Source organism: Rhinatrema bivittatum, chromosome 2 (genome assembly GCF_901001135.1).
Source record: "Rhinatrema bivittatum chromosome 2, aRhiBiv1.1, whole genome shotgun sequence".
Taxonomy (NCBI): Eukaryota; Metazoa; Chordata; class Amphibia; order Gymnophiona; family Rhinatrematidae; genus Rhinatrema; species Rhinatrema bivittatum.
In genome coordinates, this window is record NC_042616.1 from 382207802 (window position 1) to 382228063 (window position 20262).

Sequence of the window (20262 nt, forward strand, 5' to 3'; positions counted from 1 at the left end):
AGGCAGCTCCCCCCTGTCTGTGAAGCCAGCCTCTCACTAGTAATGCAGGGAGGGAGCTGTCTCAGACTGGTATCAGGGTTAGGGCACTGTGTGCAGGAAGATCACAACACTCCTGGTATTAATAGGGCACTGGTATTAATAGGGCACTGTAAGAGATGACTGTAGTAGATTGAATAAAGATCTGATGTTTCTGCTCTCCTCACACCAAACAAAAACAACACACAAGCAGAGAAGCCCTTCTTACAAAGCTGAGCTAGTGAGTTAAGTAGGAGGAAAAGTAAACATACTTGTGCCAGTGTGGCTACTTAAAAAATACACTTACCAACAATCAATTACATATATTTGAACTGTGTACAGTTCCAGCCAGGACCACCTTTCTAAAATGCACAGTGATTGGCAAATTCAACATGCACTAGCATTTCAGGTGCCTGCTAACAAAAATAATAAACAAACAAGTTCTAGTCACGTGAGTGCTGATCATTACATTACTTTTTTTGTCAAGCTTCCAACTGTTTCCATTTCACATCCCCCCAACCATTACCTCAGTATTAGCCTTGGTAACATCAATAGATAAGAGCACAGCCAGCCAATAGGAATACATACATACATATTCATTCCTAAGTGACCTTTACTGACCTGGGAAGTGTGAACACTTTGTTTCATTTTCTGTTGGTGTTCGTTAGTTTCCAGTTCCATTTCCCATCCCCCCCAACCATCACCTCAGTGGTAACCTTGGTAACATCAATAGATAAGAGGGCAGCCAGCCAATAGGAACACATATTCATTCCTAACTGACCTTCAGTGACCTGGAAAGTGTTTATTTGTATCATTTTCAGTTAGTGCGCACTAAATCGAGTTAGTGCGCACTAACTCGAGTTAGTGCGCACTAACACGATTTAACGATTTTTAACGATAAATCGTTAGAATTTCTATTGTATCGTGTTCTATAATGATTTAAGACGATATAAACATTATCGGACGATAATTTTAATCGTTGAAAAACGATTCACATCCCTAATGGACTTTTCATTCAGGGACTTATCTAAACATATTTTTAAGCCCAACTATGCTGTATGCCTTGGTCATGTCCTCTGGCCACAAATTCCTCAACATGGCTGTGCATTGAGTAGAAAAAATACTGTTTCCAATTTGTTTTAAATTTGCTGTCTGTTAGTCTCATGCAGTGTCCCCTAGTCTTCGTACTATTTGAACAAGTAAATAACCATCCCATATTTGCTTGCTTCACCCCACTCATTATTTTATAAACATATATTACTCGTAGTTGCCTCTTTTCCAAGCTGAAGAGCTCTAACATGTTGGAACAAAAATTCTAAATTCTGTAATCTGTTTAATTTCTGGTATGTTTTTTGTTTTTATTACTGAACATCAATGACAAAAAAGATGATACAAAGACCACAAACCATGCTGTACATCATATAGTACTATAGTATTAATGACAGAGCCTGGGTTGACAATACTGGGAAAGTATGTGTAGGGAGGAGGGGCGGGAATAGAGAAGACAATTTCTACAGCTATTAATAACAGACAAGAAATATTCTGCCTATATTGACACCAATGAATTTTGTGTTTGTGTTGTCAAATACCTAGTCTACAAACAGAACATATTCAGGATGATCCAATATACTGCGCTCAGCCGAGTGCATGCACAGCCCCTTATTCTATAAGGGGATTAGCATGTCCAAAATGAGCTTCCAACCCCCTGCAAAAGTAATAGCATACATCACATGCAAATGCATGTTGATGAGGCTATTAGCTATCCTCCCCTAATTTAAAAACGTCATACCTTGACTTACATATCTTCAATAATGTACACTTTGTATATAGTTTTATAATCATATATGCTATTTCCTCCCCAATGCATCCATTGTAAATAGTTCCTTGCAATCTATGCAACTCCTCCTTTCCCTCCCCCATGCAACCCTTTCAACTTTTCATTCCCCTCCCTATATGCAATATACAACCCCTATCCCCTCTATACACTCCGTCCATCTTCATCCCCCCTCTACCCCCTTTCTTTCTTCACCCCCACTCCATCCCCCAATCATTTCTCTCAATACTATCTCAGTTATCCAACAACCTCTATTTAAGTCTCTCTATTTAAGCTTCGTTCATTGTATAGTTTATTTAATTTTATTTTATTCACTGTTTTCCTATAAGTTCTATGTAAAGCCTCTGTTTTGCTGATTTTGAAGTTATAATGTAAACCGAACTGATGTTATCCTACGAAGTCCGGTATATAAAAACCACAAATAAATAAATAAATAATAATAAATAAAAAAAATTGCACCCAACCTGCACATTTTTACACTCAGAAATTAGCGCCTACCCAGAGAAGGCGTTAATTTCTGAGCAGCCCTAAAATTTGTACAGAAAAGCAGAAAATACTGCTTTTCTGTACTTCCTCCAGCTTAATATCATGGTTAGAAAATGGACGCTCATAAAATTCAGCATCTGTTTTCCTAACCCGCTGACAGCCAACCTCTCCTGGGCACCCAATGCCAAGCAGGCGCTAGTGGTGCACATTTGTCCCTAATGCCTCCTTGGTAGCATGACTCCTCATTTAAATATTTGATCGCACGCCCAGCAGAGGTGGCTGGGCGCGCATTAAGAAAGAGGGTTTTCAGTACTGAGCACCCTTTTTTTGTGCTGCTTTATTGGATTGGCCTGATTTTGCCTGTACTGTACTAGTCCAAATAAAAATATCTGCATTATATGGGATAACTAAAGGGTATTCCTAAACATGATATTTTTGCAGCATTTTAGACATCCTTTTATTGTTTCCCAACACAGACAAAATATAAAATGTAAATAAGTTGTATAAAGGTGTAATACCAATCCTGCTGCTTATATCCTGTGCACAACCCTCATTCCTGAACATTTATGTACCTCTACTGATTCCTCTTTGGAGCAGTGCTACTAGGAACTTAAACACTGTTCATAAAAATTGTGGATAAATAAAGTGCTAATAGAGATTCATTTCTTGGAAACTATCTGCAGTTCTATTTAAAATCATTCCAACTTGGCTATTTATTTGGCAGTCTATCTCTGTCTCTTCAGTTGTTTAGCTTTTGTAAGGACAGAAATTCAAGTAACTTGATCAAATATATGCATTGCGGTCTGTTATACAAGATTCCACTAGTGAGACAAAGATATTTGTTGAGATGTTTGGGTACTGGTGGGAATATAAATATTTGCATCCCCGAGTGTAAAAATAGGATTGCAGAGCTGCCATTGATCTCATCACTTTCATTTAAATGGTATTTGTATGACTTGCAAGCTCTTCCTCTTTTCTACATAGTAACATACATAGTAACATTGATGATGGTAGAACAAGACCAATTAGCCCATCAGGTCTGACTAGTTATTCGTTTCCACACTGCTAAACATTGAAGCTTGAACGTTTATGACATTGCTTCTTATCCAAGTTAATGTTTGTTGCCTTCCTCTTTAGTTTTCCACCATCCTGGGTGGTGATCATGCCAGTTCCCAGACTAATTCCAATGCCTATCTCCCCATATCTTACCACTACACTTTGAAATATTCTAAACAGCGACCAAAACTAGAGAGGCAGCCACCAAGAACATGTAGCCACCTAGGTTCTCATAGTTTTGGTGGATCGTATCTGGTTCTTCCTCAGCAAACAACCTGCCAGCACTGACTTGGTTTGTTTTTGAGGAGTTGTAGACTTCTGGTACAAGCATAGGGGTAGATTTTAAAAGCTGCATTCGCGTCCATGTATGCGCAGTTCTCGGCGTACACACAGATGCGCCGATTTTATAATGTGCGCATGCTGGCACGCGCATGTTATAAAATCGTTGGGGCTGCGCGCACATGCGTGCTGGATTTTGTAATCAGCTGGCTCATGTGTGCACGGCACCCGCAAGGGGGGAGGTTTAGATTTCTGCAAGTTTGCGCAGCAATGCATCGCGGCCTTCTCCAGTTCCCTACCACCTACCCTAACCTCCCTTCCCCTTCTCCTCTCCTCCCCACCCTCTAAACTGTTTTTCCTACCTGTAGATTTTTTTATTTTGTTGCTTACTGCTCCAATGGCAAATAGCCGCTGTATAGGCCACCTCCAGCCCTGCCCCTCCCCACCCTCCCAAACCGCCCCTTTAATTGGGCCTGGCACTTCAGCGTGTAACATGGGTTACGCGCTTAGCTGGTCCCCTTTGAAGATGCGCGCAGTACGCACAAGGCCCAGCCACACACTTAACCCCTAATTTTTGCATGCGCGGAGGATTTAAAATTTGGCCAATATCTTATGCATGATCTACAGTGTCTCTAGGTTGAGCTTCTTTCATCTACCCCTCTTTTTCTCCTTATCACCTTGCCACCACTGATCTGGTTGGTTTCTGGAGAGTTATAGTCCACTGGTTCCAATCCAGTTCTAAAATAATAGTTGTTGGTAGATAATCACTATTTGGTTCACTCAGATGGCCCTGTCAAGTAGGTTTACAGAGACCCTAGGCAATCTCTAGTCATTTTCCTTCCAAATCCTTTCCATTATTCTATGTGTATATCCTAAGCACAGATTCAAAGCCCTTGACCATGCAGGAATTATTTTTCCATCACATCTGGTGGGATTATTTTATTAAATAATTTTGTATTATAGGAAGACCTTACAGTTATATCACAATGTAAGTTGTGATGTTCCATACTTATATCTCCATTGAATTTGCACCCTGCTCCGGATCTCGAATGACTGATTCACTTTACGATGCTAAGCATGGTTCCGAAGGCTGACATCAGCATGTCCAGTTCTAAGCACTAACATCAGCATATGCAATGCTGGCCTCTAACGCTAAACCTGCAGGAGTCGACAGGCTGACATCAGCTTGTTAAAACCTGGCTTCTGTTGGGGAAGAAGTGATGTCAGCTATTAAAATGGCAGCCTGAGAATGGAGTGCTCCACTTTTGAAAATACTCCCAATTTCAGTGTATTTTTGATTGTCGACTCTCTAAATTGAATATTTTATTTCAGTTTGAGCCTATTCATATCCACAAGGTGTAAGACAGTAGGTTTAAAATGTTTTTTAACTCGGGGTGTGGCACTTCTGTCAAGAATCAAAAGAACATAGCTATGGACAGTCAGGTGGAGGGAAAAGGAGTATGTTCTGAGAAAAGAATGTTTCTCATGCTGAAATTAAGTCCTGGTTTCAAGATTTAAAAAGGACATTGTGGCAGTGAAGGAAGAGATTCCTGTAATGGTAAATGATCTGAGATGTGACATTACAGAGATTGGTAAATAGGTCAAGGAGGCTAAATTAAAAATGGAGGAACAAGCTGAAATTGTAACACACTTGCAAAAATCAATTCAAGATTTGGAAAAAAACTAATGCTGAATTTCACAACTCGAAGAAAATAGATCCTGTAGAACAATTTAAGAATAAGAGGGATCCCAGATTCAGACAAATATTTAAACAGATCAGCAAAGCAATTTTGTCTGCTAGTGAACACAAAGATATCAAAGTAATGATTGATCATGCATATCAAGCATTGGGGGCTCCTATAAAGAACATTTCTAGAGACATTTTATCTTATTTTCCATGATTTCCCAGTCAAACAATCTGTTATGCAGCAAGCTAGATCCTTGGGGTCACTTAATTGAGAAGGATATGTTATAGAAATTTATAATGATATATATCTCTCTATATATTTTTATATATATATATTCCACCTTACAAACACTTCAAAGTGGATTACATTCAGGTACTGCAGATAGTCTCTGTCCCTATGGGGGTCACAATCTATGTTGGCACCTGAGGCAAAGGAGGGTGATGTGACTTGCCCAAGGTCACAAGGAGCCGAAAATCCCTCTGCATCTTCTTCTTTATCAAATGAGGTATCATCAGAAACATGACAAAAGGTCAGAATCAAGACACACCAAACAGAAAACCTTCCATACCAAGAAGCCATTCCCTGGCTAGCAGCTTTATTTTCAGTGTTTGCCATATCAGAGGAGGACAAACAGAAACAAACAAACCCTGGACAGCAGAAACTCCAGAGGAGACAGAGAGAGAGAGAGAGAAAGAGAGACAGAACAGAGACCCTATCAGGCAAAGGTCTATAATCATAGCAAGTGCTATACACAAAAGTTGAAGTTTGTCAGGGCTCTTGAAATCCTCTCAGCAGGTCACTCCTGCAGTTTTACAAATGCATACTGTTGCAAGGATGCGACATGCTACAGACTTTATTATACAAACAGCGGGTTCCAACCAAGACAAGGCAGATATAAGCTAATCTGAATGTGTACTGATTTGTAATTTTTTAGCTAGGCTATATTAAGACAACTATGTTATGATAGTTTTACACATTTATCACATTAACATTTCACTTGCAGAACTTGGATCTGGGTCTGCTCTGCTGTTCATTGTTCTGTACCCCCACTCCACCTCACTCCTCTCCCACTTCCAATTCCACAATCTTGTACCAGTATGTGGATTTTGCCGCAGTTAATTTCCCCATCCTCTTCCCTATGAGGGAATGATTTTGGATTATTCTGTAAGATACATGTCATATTCTAGGCATTACAGCTGAACTGGTGGAGGAAATAGTTTGAATCAGGCTCTAATAGGCCGATGCAATACCGTGTGCTCAGGCTAGCGCACAGGTTAACCCACAGTTGGAGGCGTGTTTTGGACGCGCATCCATAACCCCTGATGCAATAAGGGGATCAGCGTATCCAAAACAAATGTCCAAACCAGCGCATAGCTAATAGTGCTCATCACATGTAAATGCCATATGGATGAGGCTATTAGCTAGTACCCACGATGTAAAAATAACTGTGCGCCCAACATGTACATATTAATCCTCAAAAATTAATGCCAGTCTTGGAGTTGGTGTTAAGTCTTGAGAAGCCCCAAATGTTTAACAGTAAAGCAGAAAATACTGCTTTTCTTTGGTTCCTCCAACTTAATATCGTCGCGATATTAAGTTGGAGGAACCACAGAAAGCAGCAACATGGAAAATTTTTTTTTAAAAAAAAAGTCTTGACTGCAGTCAGGATCAGAAAAAGGGCGCTCAGTTTATGAGCGTCCATTTTCCTAAACCATGGCTGTGCACAGGTTAAGAAAATGGACACTTGTAAAATTGAGCGTCTGTTTTCCTAACCTGTACACAGCCACTTCTTCTGAGCGCCTAATGCCGAGGAGGCGCTAGGGATGCACAGTTTCCCCTAGTGCCTCCTTTTTAACGCAGCAGCTCATTAGCATACTGCATCGTGTATCCGGTAGAGTTGGATGGGCACATGTTAGGACAGTGGGCGCTCAATTATGAATGCTCATTTTTCACACATCCATGTTGCATTGGCCTGTAAGTCTGAGCAATGACTGAAACAGTTAAAAAATAAAACTTCAAACAGAGTAGACTTGATTTGTTAGGCTAAGGGGTGACTCACTGCTCTGTAGAAGGGAAGAACCTACAACTTTGCTAAATGAGGGTTTGACGTATCCAAAAACACTATGAAAACGGAGAGAGTTTAAAGAAATTACAATTTTATTGGCTTTTTATCTGGTGTTAAGTCACCAGATGAAGCTGCTACAATTTTGTGTGCAGCTGCAGGCCCAGTGCAATCGGGTGTGCAAACCGTGCAATTGCACGGAGTGGCACACTCGGGGAAGCAGCGGGCCGGCCGGTTGGCAGGTCAGCAGCAGTGGCGCCCTCTCCTTCTTCAGGCCCTGGAAGAGGATATGAGCTCATATTTTCTTCCAGCGGCCGAAGAAACAGAGGGCCGCCCACGCCACCGCAAGGGGGGATGGCATTGGGACAGCACAGGGGGGAGGTGCAGCGGTGTGGGGGTGGCAGTGGGGATTCTTTGCACAGGGTAGCACAGAAGCTAGTGCTGGCCCTGAGCAGCTGGGATAGTTTTCAAAATTCCTTCAGTGATTTTTGCAGCGCTTCCCAAAAGGGATCCAACTAAGTGGTAGTGGGTCATCAAGGGGATGAGATGCCTTCATTGGAATTCAAGTGGATCTGCATCTCCTAAGGAGAGTATGACCTGAACTGCTAGATGGCTGACTCTTAAGGAGTATGTGATTGGAACCTTCTGGATGATCCTTGAAAAAATAGACTTTTACTAGTGCACTGTTTAATTGACAGAATTTTTTTTGTAATGAGGATGGAAGTGATGGGCAAGAGTGGAAAGGATTATTTGTTATAGGAGGGTGATAAAGTTTAGTGTTGTTGATATGAATATTTGTCTTTAATATAATTAATTCTATTGACGTTGGATGAGGGGTTAAACTTTATAATATATATACAGTATTAGGGGGATGTTGATCAGAGATGTCATGCCTCAGGGCTGTGGGTTTGTGATGGTGTTGGAAGTACAGACCTTGTGTATAGGGGAGGGGTTGTTGGATGAGGTAGGGATAGTTGGGTTTTAAGGGTTAAGGGATATATATAATGGGATTTTTTTGTGAAGGGGAGATATCCTTTTCTGACGTGGATTTGTAGACATTATATGGTTCTAGTGATAGTTTGATTAGTTTGTGGTTTGTTAATACATGAGATGCAAACATTTCTCTAATTACTGGGGTTTAGAGATGTCAACTGTTAGAATTGTTTCTTTACATGTAAAATGTCTCAACTTGTTGATAAAAAGGCAAGAAACACATCTAAAAAAGGGATGAACGATTATTAAAGAGTAAATGTTTTCTAGCCATTTACTTTGCATCAAATACAGTACTATAAAAAATAGACATGGAATAGTAGAAATTTTAATTTCTAAGGATCTGAATGTGGATATTTGAGAAACTAGGAGGAATGGTGAGGGCAGATATATCTGGCTAAGTATATCTGGCTAACTTAGTCATGATATTCAGAGACGTAGCCACACCATAGAATATACCTAGATACATTTGAGTTAGCTGGATATGTTTATCTGGCTAACTTTACACTTGCTCAAGAGCAGGTCTAACTTATCTGGCTAATTTAGAGCTGGATTTTCTAAGGTCGCAAACCTTAGAGAATCCGGCGGTAACGGAGGGGCAGGCCTGCGAAAGCGGTGGGCGGACCTGCGAAAGCCAGCAGCCATTGCACCACTGCGGTGCGCTGGCTGCCTGTTTTCGCACCGAATGACTACACCATAAAAGGTGTAGTTAATCGCCATGAAACTGGTGGCGATAAGGGTCCTTACCTTTCGCTGCCAGCGATGTCTGCGCAGCGTCAGCCCCGGTGCCGCCCCGACTCCTCCTCTTCCGGGGCCGACTCCGCCACGACTCTGCCCCCATTTAGTGATCGCATGCGAAAAGCGCTTTTGAAAATGACCCCCTTAGTTAGATATTTCTAATTATTGCCACTTATTTGGCTAAATTAGTTGACTAAGTAGCTCCTTCTTGGAACACCTCCATCGTGCCCACCACTTAGTGGATAACTATTTACCAAGATAGTTTACTGCCTAAGTGGTGGCCACTTAACATGGACAGTTATTGAAACACTACCACTTAGCTGGGTAAGACCCAATTTATCCAGCTAAGTGGCCCTGAATGATTAAAATGAAGATTAATTCTGAAATATAAACAGTTGTGAATGTATATGCCCCAAATTGCAATTGGGTTTTGATTTATTATATGAGTCCATTATTATATTATTGAGGGCCATATGATATTGGGGAAGTGATTTCAACATTACTAAATCTCCTCCATTAGATAACTCTTCAGGGATTAGATGCAAGGAATCATAGAGTTAAACTTAAAAACTTGTTGGCCAAGTTGGAGTTGGTAATGTATGGAGGGTGATTAATCCATCTTGTAACTACAAATCTTTTCTAAAACCCACAACTCTTATTCTAGAATTGATTATTTTCTGGCTGATAAATATTTTGTATCTGGAATGGTGGATAAGGAAATAGGTAATATAACTTGGTCTAACCAGGCACCTATTTGGATAAGAGTTTCATCCTACACAAAATGATAGAAGGAGATAATTTTGGAATATGGCCCACTTTTATTACTCAGGTATGTAAAACAAATGCAGTACTTGTAGCATGAATCAAAGTAAATGGAGCATAATCGGATAGTTTTAAAGTAAGCAGGGGTATGCGGCAAGATTGCCTTTTGTCACCTCTTTTATTAGGTGAGAAAATAAGATGGAACTTAGGTATCAGGGGTATAAGGACAGGTTTAGTGGAATACAAAATTTTACTTTTTGCAAATGACCTTATGTTTACTTTTGAGGACTCGAGAACGTCCCTTCCTACTTTGACAAAGGAAATGTAAGATTTTGGCAAGTTTTCAGGATTTAAGGTGCATATGGATAAATCAGAGATTTTAAATATTAATCTTTTGAACTGGATGGTTACTTACTTGAGAGAAAAGTATTTTTTCAAATGGGCTAATGATCATCTCATATATATAGGTGTTAAAATTGGGATAGATTCTGATAAACTCTTTCAGTTGAATTATACATCACTAATAACATCACAAGAACTGATGACAGTATCAACTATCTTGGTTAAGGAAAATAGCGGCAATGAAAATGTTTTGGTTACCACAACTGTGTTATCTCTTCCAGACTCTACCAATTAAGATCTCAGATAATGTTCTCACAACTTTGCAGAGAAAGACTTTGAGTTTTATGTGGAGGTGTAGATTCCCAAAGGTGGCAAGATCAGTTTTGTATCAATTAAATGCATGTGGAGGGTTGAGAATTCCTAATATTAAAAAATATTATATGACCTTTCAGCTATGTGTTCTTATAGACTGGCATGGCAAACTTAAACTTAAGCAGTGGGTTCAATTGGAACAAATTCTTTTGGATTCAACCTCATTAAAGGCCTCGGAAAGTCATAAGCTGTCCTTATACAGCTCTAACTATGAGAGAAGAATTCTTGGAAACCATATGTGATTGGTAAGAAGGATTATTCTTCCCTTACCCCAATTGATTATAATAGACATTTTTTTTACTGGAAATAGCTGCTAGCACTTTCAGATACAGGGAATGTTGGGGTGCTTAGTTATTAAGAGCAAAGAACTCAGCTTAGATGTTGCATCAGAGCATGTCCATGAGCTGCTGGCATCACATTCAGAAGAATTTACTAATGAGGACCTCATTGAATTGGAAAAACAAAAAGTGGCAGATGACAGAGAAGATGGACCCATTGTTCAAGAGAACTGAACTTCTAAAGTTTTGACAGCTCAGGTGCTGGCAGAGGCTTTTTATCATTTGGAATCTGCTATGTCCCTGTTTGAAGAAAATGACCCCAATTGTTGATAGAGTCGCGTTTGATTATTGTGGGTAACTCGCATCTGTGCTGGATATAGGAGGCCATATTTCGCACCAACACGCTGGAGCCTCGGACGCATTGCTAGAAAGGCCTTCCGACGCGCTGCGGTAACTTTAGCCAAGTCAGGTACAAATAATATATTGCGGCTTTGATATTGAACAGGCGCTTGAGTTCTGGCAGCCACCAGAATTTGCAGGACTTGAGGATAGCGCAGTAATTTGAATATAATTGGCCTTGGATATTTGAGATTAGAAGGTGGCTTGGAGGGCACTCTGTGTGCTCGTTCGATTTCCAGGGGGTATTGAAACTCCAAGCGGAGGCTGGTGGTAATTAGCTTAACAATGAAACCATTGATATCATTGCCTTCTTCCCCTTCTAAGATGCCAAGTACTCGGATATTATTTCGTCTGTTTCTATTAGATAAGTCCTCCATATTATTTTGAATGCATTCCATCTCCTTTGTTATATGAGGGACGGAAGCTGTAGTTAACAATAATGAAGAGACTTGAGATTCCACATCATCTAATCGGGTTTGGTAGGATTCCAGTTTAGCCGAAACCGTTAATAATTCACCCCGAATTGCATTAGTGGCGTCGATATTTACATTAATTAGGTCTTTTAGTTGCCGTAGTTCGGTAAGAACAACATCGGCAGACGCCATTACCTTTGTTGGCGGGGCCTTGTCAGGCGAAGGAGGGTCGGCCTTGGACCTTTTGGTGCCCGCCGACGCCGCAAATGCCGCTTCAATCTTCCCAGTTTTACTGGATGCCATCGGGAGCTTTGACGTTTGCGGAGCTGGATCGTTGAAAAAAGAAAGCTGGGGATTCACAAAAAGTAGTGTTTCCTTCCTTTATTGAAAAAACTCGAGCGGAGCTACACGCTCAGGCGGCCATTTTGATCGCTGCGCGAGAGCGCCCCCCCAATGACCCCAATTGTTAATAGGGTTATCTCCAGCGTTTACAGCTGCTATAGAGAAATTTACAATGGAAAAAAAAAGGAAAAAAAAAGAGAACAGCATTCCAAACTTCACTGGATATCTTCTTTAAAAAAACACACTAGGCAATTCAGTAGCCATCATCATATGACTATGGCAAACACTCATGTCATGTATTTTTATGTTTTAAATATATTTTCAGTAATAATTTCTGTCATTTTTGGTTGAAAGTGGGGTCATGGCCTTGGTTTTGGAATCAGTCCCCTATGCATAACATTGTTTTCTATAGGAAAATCAGTTTTGACTTATGATGCTACTTATGACATGGTTTCCAGAAAACAATTGTGACTTAAGTTTGAGAGCTTCATGTATTTGAAACAGGCATATTTTCTTCAAGTCCTTCTGCAATGTCATACTTAGAAACATTGAAAAGTACTTGCCACAGCATCAAGCCTGGATATCCCAGTGATCATGTTGTCTTTATCAGAGTTGTCTCTGTTTATCACCATTCTCTGATTTCTGTTGATTAACCCAGGGGCAGTGTAACATCTTTTTGGTTGCATCACTACAGGGTGGCAAGTGCCACCCCCTCAAAAATGGCTTGCTAATCCATTGGATTGGATCAGGATCAGGGTATCCCAAAGTCCCACCCAATGTGATCCTATATGGTGTATTGCTGCGCTCTAAACTCTGCATTCTGCATTTAAGGTGTGTCATCTCCTGTTGCTGCAGGAAATGAATACCTTAAATGCTGCTCTTGCTGCCAGCTTCAGGGGACAAGAAGGACTGTGAGTCAATCATTGGAGCTGGAATCTGCTTACCTCCAAGCAAAGAGTAAAGGAGGTAGGAGAGAGGCAGCATGGGTGGGATTGATTCAGAGTTGGTCAGAACAAAGTGGGCTGATCTTCCCCTCCCCCTTCTCATTGAAGAGAAGTGTGGAAATGATATGGGAGAATAGATATGGGAAGTGGATGAGTAAAGTGGGTGGCAAAGGAGGGCTAAGGAATGGGTGAAGGACAAAAGGAGAATAAGAGGCTCGGGAAGGAGAGACGGGAGGTGGGAGGAGTAGGAATGGGATGAGAATGGGATAGGCTTGGTGGCTCACAGGACAGTCCCGTGAGCCACCGCACTCACTCCAACGCCACAGGCAGGCACTGACTCTGACATGGCATGGACACCGCCAAGCATGGCACTGCACACCACCATGCCACCACTGCCCTGGCTCCTCCTAAGGCGCATGCGTGCACACAGTCTCTCCTTTTAAAGGGCCCACAGAGGGAAGACAGCCGCAGCACCCTCTGATGACTTCACTGGCTCCACTCTTTAGGCTCCTCCAGAGGACATTCAGATGCCTCAGCAATAGGTCTCCTGCATTCACAGTATGTGTTGCTCCTGTGTTCTTGGTTTATCTGGTTCTTGTTGTACCTGTGTGTTCCTAGTTCCTGATTTGTCTTCTCCAGCCTTGCCTCATTCAACCCTGCCTTCTTCTGCTTGTCTCATCCAGCTTTGTCTTGTCCAGTTTGTTTTGTCCAGCCTCGACACTTTCTCCTTGTCTCATTCAGTGCCTTCATGTTTCTTCGTCTGTTCTGGCTTGATCTCCTGGTATTGACTTCTTGCTTGGACTTGACTATACTACCTGCCGCCTAGGCTTGACCTCTCACTTGGACCTGACCACGTTTGCCCGATGCCTGCCTTGACCCTTGGCCTATCTCCGAATCTCCAGCATGCTGCCTGTCCTGACCCCGATATGCCCTTGGACTTTTGTTGTCTCTACTGTCTTAGGGACCAGCCTAAGTGCTACCAGCTGCCAGAAGCTAAGGGCTCAACCTGTGGGGAAGGCAGATAGTATAGGTGAAGCTCCAGAATGTCCCACTACAGGATGCATTTGCCAGCTGCCAGCATAGGCCTTGGAGTTCCACTACTAGGCTGCATCAACTATGCCGCAGCACAAAGGGCTCACTCTCCCGCCAATTATTACAGAAAAGGAGACTGAAAGCTTTCAGGTAGGTGACAGGTGAAAAGATAATGTAGGCTGAAAGATGAGGGAAGTGTTAAATGAGGTGTAAAATCTAACTATGAATGGATAGAGAAGCAGAAAAGAGAGAAATTGAGAAAAATATAAAAGGGAAAGGCCAATTTCAAAGACAAATGTACAGAAGGGAAGAAAACAGGAGAGAAAAGACATGCAAAATGGATAGGAAATCCTGGAAGAGAAATTAGGAGACCAACAATAGGAAAGTGAAAAAGAGATACCAGGATAAACTTAATTAGAAAAAAATGCCCAGACTAAAAAGGTAGAAAAAAAAAATTAATTTCAGTTTAAAGAGATTGGAATGTATCAGCTTTGGGAAATGCATGTCTACCATCTGCTGGAGATGGATAATACTGGTGGGCTGATATTGGGCCGGGACTATATATCCGTAACATCAGCTTTTGCTCCATCTCCATCTGCTGGCAGCAGTGCCTAACCCACTGGTGGGGATTGGCCTGCCTGAATGCAAAGGAATGTTTATTTCATTAAAAAAAATGAAATAAACATTTAACCCCCCCCCCCCCCCCCATAAACGAAAAAAAAAAAAGAAACAGGGCCTCCAATCCCACTACCTATCCCTCCCACCCACAAATGTCCCAGGGCCCGGATCTTCTCCGGCCCCCAGGGCTACCCGGTGCAAGGCTGAAGCCTCGGCCTTGCTTAGGCCTAGGCCGCAATAAGTCACCGCGACCTCAGCCTAGCTCTATGCAAGGCCCAGGCTTGAAGGCCTGGTCTGGAGGCCAGGTTTTGATGCCGGTGCTTTGGCCTGGATCTAGGCCCAATGCTCTGTTTCTTCTGTTCCCCAGCACTCAACATTTTTTCTTGTGTATTCTTATGCTTAGTGGGCAATCTTTGTAGAAGTCAAGATTATTTTTGTTCATGCAAAAACATCCCTCCGTCATCCTGTACATTTGTATCCAGTTTCATCTCCAATCAAAATGTATAGGCACAATTTCCAAACTACATTTTTTCACAGCATTGAACATATGTGCATGTGTAACATGCATGGATCTATGAGCATGATGTAATATGAATGAGTATAAACACTATTACTTTCTTCATATAATTGTGTGTAGTTCATGTGTTCAGTGGTGCTGTGATTAGTGAGTGAAATACAGAGGCAAATCATTTCTCAAAACTCCCTAATATTTATTGGTTTGCTTTTATTTCTTTCCTGTTTAAATGTTCTATGCTGCTAAGATTACATTTCTAGATCTTTATATACATATTTCATTTTCTTTTTGTCTCTAGGATATTTGTAAAGCACTGTGGTGCCATCGAGTTGGCAGGAAATGTGAGACTAAATTTATGCCGGCTGCTGAAGGAACTATTTGTGGTCATGACATGGTAAGCCTTGACTCTCAGACAGAGAAAGACTTTAAACTATGTCACAGAAACTTTGCACATGATATTTGCCTAGGGTTACCAGAAGGCTTTGGGTGATCAAGAACAGGCTGAGCCATTCCTGGTTTTTGCCTGATTGCATACTCTGAATACTAATTGTGATTTCCCTCTGTCATTGTTTCTCGCCCTATTTTATATTGTGGCATATTTTCAAGTTTGCTCAATTCTCATGGCACAACAAACACATTTTGTAGGATTCTCACCCTCTCTCCCCCCCTTCTACCAGTAGGAAGAGAGTAGCACTTTTTATCTGTGTGTGCTTCGCTCTGCAGGCTTCAGTCTGACATCTCAATATATGGAACCTGTTAGATTACATGGCTGCTCACATATAATATAGATAGCCAGGATTGACTTTTCTCTCAGCAGCCACCCTCTCACAAGTCAATAACAAGCAATGCAATCAATAACATCAACGAGACTTAGACAAGAGTGGTATCAAACAGGCCGCAACTTTATTGTACAACAATCAGATGCCTGAGCCAGGAATTTACATATGCTTCCCTGCGCACCTGCCACCCGCCAGCAAGGTCCGCAGATCCAGTTTGAACCATTAACATTGCACTATATCCACAACCTGCACCACCATCCAGCAAGGGGTTGTGACTACCAGCTCCCGCCACCTACAGCAAGGAGCCTCCCGCAGGACAACTGCACCCAATTTCCTGCCATCACCACATTGCATCTCAATCGGCTCGGGCAACCCGCCACCGACACAGGATGGACCTATCCTGTGACCCCCCAAAGATGTGGCCTAAATCCCTACCACAGCAATGCTTCCAAGGCATCTTGAAATTAATTTAGGAACAAGTCCTGTCCTACAAAGGATAGATGTACCCCGTCAGGGCGAAATAGCCCTTTCCCTCATTCACATGACCACTCGTGACGAATGTGACAACCCCCTAATAATGTAAGCCAGGAACCAATTTGACTGTTTGCCTTGGCCCGACAGTGTTGCCAAATCCTTCTATTCATTTCAGCAGGCCTTGGAATAATGGCGGACCAACATATTACTGTAGTCGGTAGCAAGACCGTGGCAGATATCAAGTCATTCCATACCATAGCAATAAACTGGCGTCCAGACATCGAACCCCGATCATTACCACCTAGGTGCATAATCAGAATCTGTGGTTGCCTAAATCGCACAACGCTCCTTTGAAGGCAGGGAAGCAATTCGTCCTAGCCCATGCCCCTGCGTCCCAGCCAACAGATTGTTGCGTTAAACTGCGTTAAGTGTAGGGATGCTCCTGGGCATGCTTGAAAGCCCACGTGATGAAGGAGTGTCCCACAATCCATATTTGCTGCCCCCGACTTCTAGGACCTGAAAAGAGAGAACTGTTAGTATATTGCATTAGTTATTGATGTCCCGGGCATATGTAACCTTTGAAGGCACCCGATTTCCAGCACCCGATCTGCTGAATTACACCTCCCGATAATCCAGCTTGAGCGGCGGAGGTAGCTGCACCTATTCGGAAAGAATGTGTTCCGAAATGGGACAAGTCCAACCCGAGGTACGTTAAGCACTTGAGTAGCACCGCACCGAATTGAAATTTGGTGAGCGGTCTGCCGTCTGAGTGAACCAAAAATCTGGATCCCACAGAGTGGTGAAATTCCACGAAAGCCCTGTAGTTAGCCAAAGGACAAGTTCTGCAGTTGGGGATGGCGCGTAGGACTATGTATGAACATTTTCCCATCTGATCTGTTTTAGAACATGGTATAAACAAAATGATGGAATCTGCCACCTGGGTGACGTACTGGGAGCGCAAACTGGAAGACTCCCAACCTTTGGTGGTCCTAGCTACTAGCTGGCTGACCCAAATATCTCCAAAAAATGCAAAAACGAAAGCTACTTGAAACAAGTGTGTTTCGTATTCGGAACTACATATGTTTGTTAAACTGCCTCATAATTTCTGTGGGTATCATGAGTAATCAGATGTTTCCCCTCTATCGCTCATGTCCCCTCTACTGCTCGTGCCCCTTCTTTTGCCCAACCCAACAATACACGACGTATCAAAAATTGTCTGCATGGGAAACCCCAACCATGAGTCCTCATAAAGAAGGAAAAGCCCGTTAGTTGTCTTTCAATTGCCGCCCTTGATGTCCCTTTGGCTTTTGCCACCTCTATGTATCACATTATGCTCCACTCCGAAACTGGTCCCCACTCCATCCCCATTTGGAGAAAAAGGAGACCACCTTCTCAGCCCCTTTCACATATGCAGACCATGTGGAAGGGACTAGTGACATTTGTAGCAACCTCCAGGTTTCTGGATACCAAACTGCCACAGGAAAGCAGGCACTGAAGATCCCTGTGGATCCGCTTATGTCATGAGTTTCCGGAACGTGTCCCACTTTGAACGAGAAAGAGAATCAGCCAAAGTGTTAGAATCACCCGGCACATGCCATGCCCATGCAGTCACATTTAATTCCATGCATCGAAGGATGAATTTGCGCAGTAAATCCGAGACTAACGTTTTTTGCTGCTCTCTTGTTGATAACCTTAACTACACCGTGGTTATTGCACCAGACAATCACTTTTTTGGTCCTGATCCGCTCGCCCCATAGTACCACCGCTACTACGATGGGGAAAAGCTCTAGGAAGATGATATTCCTGGTGGTGCCGGAGTGCACCCAATCCTCAGGCACTGAGGCGCACACCATGCTCCTTGAAAATACGCACCGAACCCAACCGATCCTGCCGCGTCAGTAAACAGTTCTAACTCATAATTTGAGACCGCTTCAGACTGCCACAACAACGTTCCATTGAAGTTGGACAGAAATCTAGTCCAGATAAACAAATTCTCACGAATTCCCTTTGAGTTGCGGATATGGTGGAAACTTTTCTTGACTCCGGACAGTGCATCTGACAGCCGCCGCAGGAAGGCTCTTCCTATAGGGATAACCCTACAAGCAAAGTTTAGGCTACCCACTAGTGATTGGACCTGCTTTAGCGTAAATTTTTTCACGCTCTGTGCTTGCGAGATCAGTCGTTTTAATGTGTTCACTTTTTCTTCTGGTAACCATGAAAGCATGGATATCGAGTCTATTTCGATGCCCAAGAAAGATAGATGTGTAGAGGGCCCTACTGTTTTGTTTTCTGAAATGGGTATACCAAACTTGTCGGCAACCTGGTGAAAGCAATGCAAGAGGTCTTTGCATTCTCTCGCATGTGGATGACCCACAAATAAGAAGTCGTCTAAGTAATGCACTATGTTTGATGATCCGGATACTTGTTCAATCACCCAATGTAGAAAAGAGTTGAAAGCTTCGAAAAAGGTGCATGTGATAGAGCAACCCATCGGTAGGCATTTGTCCACGAATAACTTCACTCGAATTGATGAAATGTCCACCTTTGCCATCAACGCTCCCTGACCGCATATCTACACTAGCCGAACTGCTGAGCTGAATAACTGGTATCTTACCACGCAGAGCTCGTGAGGGATGAAGTCATTAACCGATCTTCCCTCAGGGAAGGACAAATTGTGGATGAGTCTAAACTTTCCTGTCTCTTTTTTAGGGATTACTGCAAGAGGGGATAGTACCAAGTCCGGAATGGTTGGCTCGTGGAAAGGTCCCGCTATGTGCCCTAACGCAATCTCCACAGACAGTTTATCCTTGACAATCCTGGACATGCTGCACGCCGAGGGACAATTTGCACCGCCCCTGACTCCAGCGGGGCCCATGAATGGGATAACAAAACATTCCGAGAATCCTCTCAACAAGAACAATGAGGACTCCGTATTCGGGTACATAAGCAACCACGGCTTTAATGTTGCAACTTGATACGGCATTGGCGCTAGGCCGAGGTCCTAATTTCTGGGTACCTTTTGGCGCCCTTCCCAAGGCAGACGCTGCACCTATACCCCCTTCTCCTGAGCACTTTCTGCATTTGGAAGCTGGATGATCTGCTCCACAGTTGAGACAGCTGTGGCGGAATTTACACTTTGGATAGTTGCAAGCAGTGCGGTTGAACCAGCAGCAGACATCTGACAGACCTGCTCCGACTCTTCCGGTACCGCCCGTAGTGGCACCAGTATGAAAGGAACACCCGTCAGTCCCCATGTTAGCACCTGCTGAATCACTTGGCGCATAGGAAGGAATCTTTGCATTCATCTGTGTTAGCCATAATCCCACATCCCTCGTGCAACAGGATAGAAATGTATTCTCTTCCATACGATCTCGGAAGCACTCGTCATAATTAAGCCAGGACCAGCCTTCGTAGTCCTTGCTGGCTGCCAATATTGTATCTGCGTATGCTAAGATCGGGCCATACTGGGAGCTATCATGACGGCCTATTACTCTCGCCAGTCGCAGGAATGAATGGGTCCAATTTAATATGTTCCTAGCTATTGTTTTCTTCTGTGTGCCTGGGAAGCACTCGACTCCTCTCTTTTTTAACTCTTTTTCCCTGCCTCTCCTACCTTCAAGTAGACGAAAGAGGTCAATATATTTCCTCTGTCTAATTTTCTTGCGCATCGACTTGAGCATATCCTCCCAAAGTTCTGAAAATGTAACTGACACTGGCGCACCTCTGTCTTGCCCCTTGTCCCCTTTTTCTGTGTCTTCACTAGAGAACGAACCCGAAGAGCATGAGCTTGAGGAGGAAGAGGATGCTGAGGAATCTGAAGACCTAGTGTGCTTGCACTTATGTTT

The 20262-nt window shown here is 42.7% G+C and overlaps 1 protein-coding gene across 1 annotated transcript in view; it reads left to right on the forward strand.

Moving 5' to 3' along the window:
• The window catches only part of ADAMTS16 (ADAM metallopeptidase with thrombospondin type 1 motif 16), an 806542-nt gene that overhangs the window by 340346 nt on the left and 445934 nt on the right, over positions 1-20262 (forward strand). The window contains 1 exon segment of the mRNA XM_029589991.1: positions 15463-15558. Coding sequence (XP_029445851.1) covers positions 15463-15558 — 96 coding nt within the window.